General features: G+C 50.8%; 1 protein-coding gene across 1 annotated transcript; it reads left to right on the plus strand.

Moving 5' to 3' along the window:
* The first annotated feature begins 246 nt into the window (after nucleotides 1-246).
* apd-3l (apidermin 3 like) lies at nucleotides 247-4,780 on the plus strand. Its single transcript, XM_031986412.1, has 4 exons — nucleotides 247-308; nucleotides 2,408-2,702; nucleotides 2,801-3,169; nucleotides 3,267-4,780. The coding sequence occupies exons 1-4, from the start codon at nucleotides 297-299 to the stop codon at nucleotides 3,419-3,421; spliced, it is 831 nt and encodes a 276-aa protein (XP_031842272.1). The 5' UTR covers nucleotides 247-296; the 3' UTR covers nucleotides 3,422-4,780.
* The last annotated feature ends 325 nt before the right edge of the window (nucleotides 4,781-5,105 follow it).

Here is a 5,105-nt window from a genome sequence, read left to right on the forward strand (position 1 = left end):
ACGAAGCCGTGGAATACCGGCGAACAACCTACAACGGCAACCTCTATCGTGCTACGTAAAAGGGGGAACCCCCCTTTGGCCCCAAAGCAGCTGGTGGGACTACGTTCGTCTATGCTAGGCCGCTGGTACGACGTGGATTATAGTTTTTCTGGGGGGAGGGTGGTGGAGCGCCTTGCTTTCGAAAGGATGGTGATTGTGGAGCGTAGCCAGAGTAGAGTTAGGCGTATATAAGGCCCGCCGGCCCGGCCCAAGTCAGTCATTCACCGGACTACCAGCCCACCACATACACACCAAACATGAAGGCCTTTGTGAGTATCTACCACGGGGTTGGTGCATTCACGGGGTGTTCGAAGTCGGTCCGAATTTATTCTCTCGCGTCTCAACGCGCTAGTTTTTGAGTTCATTCGCATTGTGCTCGGGTTCTTTCGATCAACAGTCTTGGAACAATCGAGTTCGCGATACGAGACACAGTGTTTCGAACGCTTTTCGTCCTCGGTCGATTCCGTTGAAATTAATAATTTCTCATCAACTCGATTTCCGTTCGCAACTTTCAATTTTCCACTCGGGTCCGAACGATTTCCACCGCGAAATACGATCAACCGTCTTAGGACCCATGAGAAGTGTATCTCTTTCGTCCTGAGGCTCGGTTAGCAACGCGCAACAACGGGTAAACCGCGAATTGAGGAAATAAATCGGTTGAATCGGAATCTCTGATTACCTCCGCGAGCTAAAGTTACAGATGGAAAGTGGTTGTACAACGCTTCGCTTTCGTTCATCTACGGGACACCGCGCTGTGGCCTACCGAGTACTTCAATGTCACGGCTCAAGTGTTCTCGTCCTTTTTGCGCCGGGCGAACGAACAAACGGGCTTGCCCTTCTTGCCGCGGTTCCATTCATGCAGCAAGAGAGGTCTCGTTGCACGGTACACTGACCGCCTCACAAAACCGGTTGCAGTAGTATCATCGTCATTCAGCAACGAGACCGACCGGAGACCGGTTCTATCCCTGGTACATCTTCATTCACGTGAACACCGTTTACCGTTCTAAAATCAATATTTTTCTCGCGGCTACCGGTCCGATAGCTTTTCCTCTCAATCGTCTAGCTCGTTTCCTTTTAACCTGAAAGTAAGACTTGAATTAGTTCGAACCAATTTTGGTCTCTTCGAAATCAAACAACTACACCGAGCGCTCCGGAAAATCTGTTCTTCGCCGCGAGTCGATGTAGCAATTTCGAAACGCCGGTTTTCCGATCGCGAGAACGCTCGGTCGGCCACGTCACACGCGCAACCGGGATGTGAAAGTTCCGCCGCGCTGCTGGATATGCATAATACCCAGGCGGGAACGTTTAAGTGCAACTTGAGCCCCGAGCTGGGCGTGACACGCGTCCAACGTTCAATCTTCCGCCGATTACGCGACTCGCGGTAACACCGTTCGCGTTCCACTACGATCGAATCGATTGCAAGAATTTCCTCCGGCGCAATTAGTTCGCGGTTCAACGTCTCTCAACTCGTTCCTTCCTGCTCGCAGGAAGAACCGAGAATCGAATCGGTCTAAATTGTTCTCAGCCAAGACTTCTTGCAAAGGGAATTACAGAAAGAAATACGATTTTCCAGCGATTCGATCGAACTCCGTGGGTCCGGTTTACGATTCATCCGGTCGTTCTCGAGCGGATATTACTAATCGTCGATCAATTATGAATACTACAATATCAGGTCGCAAGGATTACGTTAATCTCCGAGCTGTAAGTGCGCGAACGATTGCATAAAACGCGACCAATCGTTTTCCGCGCTTGCGGGGCAGCCTATTAGCGGGAACGCGCCTACAGAATTTCTTCCCCTAATATGGTCGTTAGGCGTGGTAAACGGGCTGATTGATCGCGGACGGGAATGGGAGGGAGATAGTTAAAGACTCGCGAAAGTGTAATCGGTCCGCGGTCGTTTCGATTGCGAAAGTCCAAGTTTTCTCCCATCGAAGTCGCCTGTTCGTTCTCTGACGAAATCACGAAATCACGGACTTCTCGGGGGTCGAAGGGAAAACGGGATCGGGATACGTTTTACTCAAGTATCGGGAATCATTTCCCGATGCTGTGCGAAACGGCTGGCTGGCTAGCTAGCCGGTATCGAAAGTGAAAGGTGCGGTTATGTTACAACGGGGCGCGTGGCAATCGGTGCCAAGCCAATACAAGACTGAATCCGCGCGGTGATAGTCGTTGCCTCGCTTCCGTAAACTGAGCCGGATAGTTCGTCTTCGTTCACCATTCATATTTTTCTAACCGATGATTTCACTGTTCATATCCTGGTAGACTTTACGTGAGACTATCGGAACTCGTGCGCTCGATCAACGAAACCGATTTCCCATCAGGCATTACGAGCAGACTATAACGAGAACGTTACCTGTTCCATTCCCAGATTGTGTTCGCCTGCTTGGCCGTGGCGACGGTCCGCGCCGGAATCGCACATGGACCTGGCATTGCTCTTGCCGGAGGTCATGGCGGTATCGGCGGTATCGGCGGTATCAGCGGCATTGGATTGGGCATCGGTGGCGGTGCTAGTCTTACCGGTGGTCTCTCGGCGGGAGCGAGTAGCGCGTCGTCCCTGCAAGGTGGTGCGTCCTCCTTGGGATCCGGCGGTCTTGGTGCCAGCTACGCCGCTGGTGCTGCGTCGGCGGCTGGAGCTGCTGGTGTTCAACAGATCGTCTCTGGTGGTGCGTAACCATAATGGACAGCTAAAGTATCAAGGATTCACACGTACCTGAGACATAGGGCCGTTCGCTCAAACTGGGACTCGTTTGTTCTCGTGCAGGAGTGATTGGAGGCAGGGCTGACATTGGACCCGCTGAAGGACCCAAGGCTAACGTTGGACCTCAGACTGGACCTTCTGACCTCGTTGGACCCCAAGAAGGCGCCAAGAACGTAGGTGGACCTCGTACCGGACCTGCTGGTCTCGTTGGACCCGCCACTGGACCATTCACCAGTGTAGGTGCCTCTGCTGGAACCTCCACCCTTGTTGGACCATCCCAAGGACGTGCCAACCTCGTAGGACCCTCCTCTGGTGGAGTTGCCCTCTACGCTGGTAGTGGAAACATCAACGGTGATGATGGAAGCTCTGGCTCTGCTGCCGCTGCTGCGCCCGCTGGTCTTGGTGCTGCCGGTCTCGGTCTCGCTGGTGCTGGTCTGTATTCCAAACGAACATTATTACACCACGATTATTCAATTTGATAGCACTATACAGAAAATACTCATTCAATCGTTCGCTTTGCAACTCACAGGTGCCATCGCTGTAGTGGGTGGTGGTGCTGGCATCGCTGGTGGACTCGGCGGACACGACGGTGGTGTTGCTGTGATCAACGGACCGTCTGGCGCCATCCATGCCGGACTCGGCTCCCACGGAGCTATCATCCCCGGGGTACTCGGCAAGTACTAGACGTTCTAAGGCCCCAGCGATCTCGGCTCGGCGACGGCGGCATTCCCACCACAGTCACTTACCGGTCTCAAACGATCTTCAAACGCGCTCAACGTCTTCTTCCAAAGCTTCGTCCAACCTGGGAACATGGTCAAAAGCGCCGGAGTTTAGAGTGGTGTAGTCGGTATATAGTCGGAATATTAATCGCAGTCCTGTCGGTATATATCGAGCCACGGTGTACAGCGCGAACGAACAAAGCCCGAAAGCCCGATCGGTCGTCACCTGTCCGCGATTACCCGTGATCAGATCGTCGAAGTATGTAGACCAACCGCGGTCCGGCCATTCGTGATCCGTGGAATCGATTCGACCGTACTCGTCGTCGGCGACGTGCCCTTAACCGGGCGCGCGGTCGAGCGTTTTTAGTCAATTTCATTTTCGTCAACTTTGCATGCGACAAGTGTAGGCGGATCGATGCTGCGATTTGCCAGTCGCGGTTTCGCTACTTCGCCGCGACACACACCGAACATCCGTGAAATGTCGCCGATCCGCGGAACATTCGCGGGAACGCGTCGGCCGATCGACAAGCTTTCGATCATACGAGTCGATCATTTCCGCCGCGCTAAACCTCGAATCAACGCTAACACGTCGGACCCGGCCGCCCATCGGCCGTGGACCCGGCATGTGGACAAGCTTTGGCGCTTCGTCGTTGGACCAACTGGGCCTTGTTCTGTTTTCTGAACACCCACCGTTGCTCCGGCAGTACACTCTCTATTTTTTTTCTCTTGCGTCTTCGACCATCCGTAAGGCGACCGCTCTTCACACATATTTACTACTCTCTCTTTTTTTTATTTCTCCTTCTCTGATGAGTCATTCGGTCGATCCCCACGGATCGTTCCAAACGGCTCACAAGTTGTTATCCTCACTGCCGCACTCAAGCATACATATTATTATTACATTACTCGTCCCATGCGCATATATGTTTTCTCTTTATATATATATATACATGTATACATACTATTACTACTATTCCTTCGCGTATATATATATATGAACACATTGCCACACGCGCGCACACACACTATTGTTATATGTGTACTCGTATATATACACACAATTACACATATATTATATAATCGTGTTATATGTTAGTGAAAGAGAGAGACCGGTAGATTATGGTAGGTCAGCCCTTTCCGTGAGTGAATGAATGTAAATAGATGGCGCGCCGCTGCCGGCCCCCGACCCCGCCCGCCCTCGTCATACCCTTTCTTTGCGATCACGACTAGCACCCCACCACCACCATAGTTAGATACCACATATTTATAGCGTTTATACATTTATACAATACTTTATATAAAATAAAGCATCAGTATTTAAAACTCACCTCTCGATCATTTCACTGACCCAATCAACACCTTCAGCCTTTGACCTCTTGCCTTGCGATCTCTTCTGCGACTGGCTTCACAGGAATTACTTTATTGTTAACAATTTACTGTAACACCGAACATTTACTCCCTTACATTTACTCCCCACAGTGAGTAATGATAATAGAAAAATAACGTTACATTTAGAAAATTAATAATGTTCGATTGACTCCTACTACGTGACAAATGGTTAAAACGTTTCCGAGTAATCAAATTGTACGAAGTTTGATTGAAGTGATTTGTACAATCTTGAATACGATTGATCAAGACAATCATCTTTTCTG

The sequence above is a fragment of the Nomia melanderi genome, chromosome 9 (genome assembly GCF_051020985.1).
Source record: "Nomia melanderi isolate GNS246 chromosome 9, iyNomMela1, whole genome shotgun sequence".
Lineage (NCBI taxonomy): Eukaryota > Metazoa > Arthropoda > Insecta > Hymenoptera > Halictidae > Nomia > Nomia melanderi.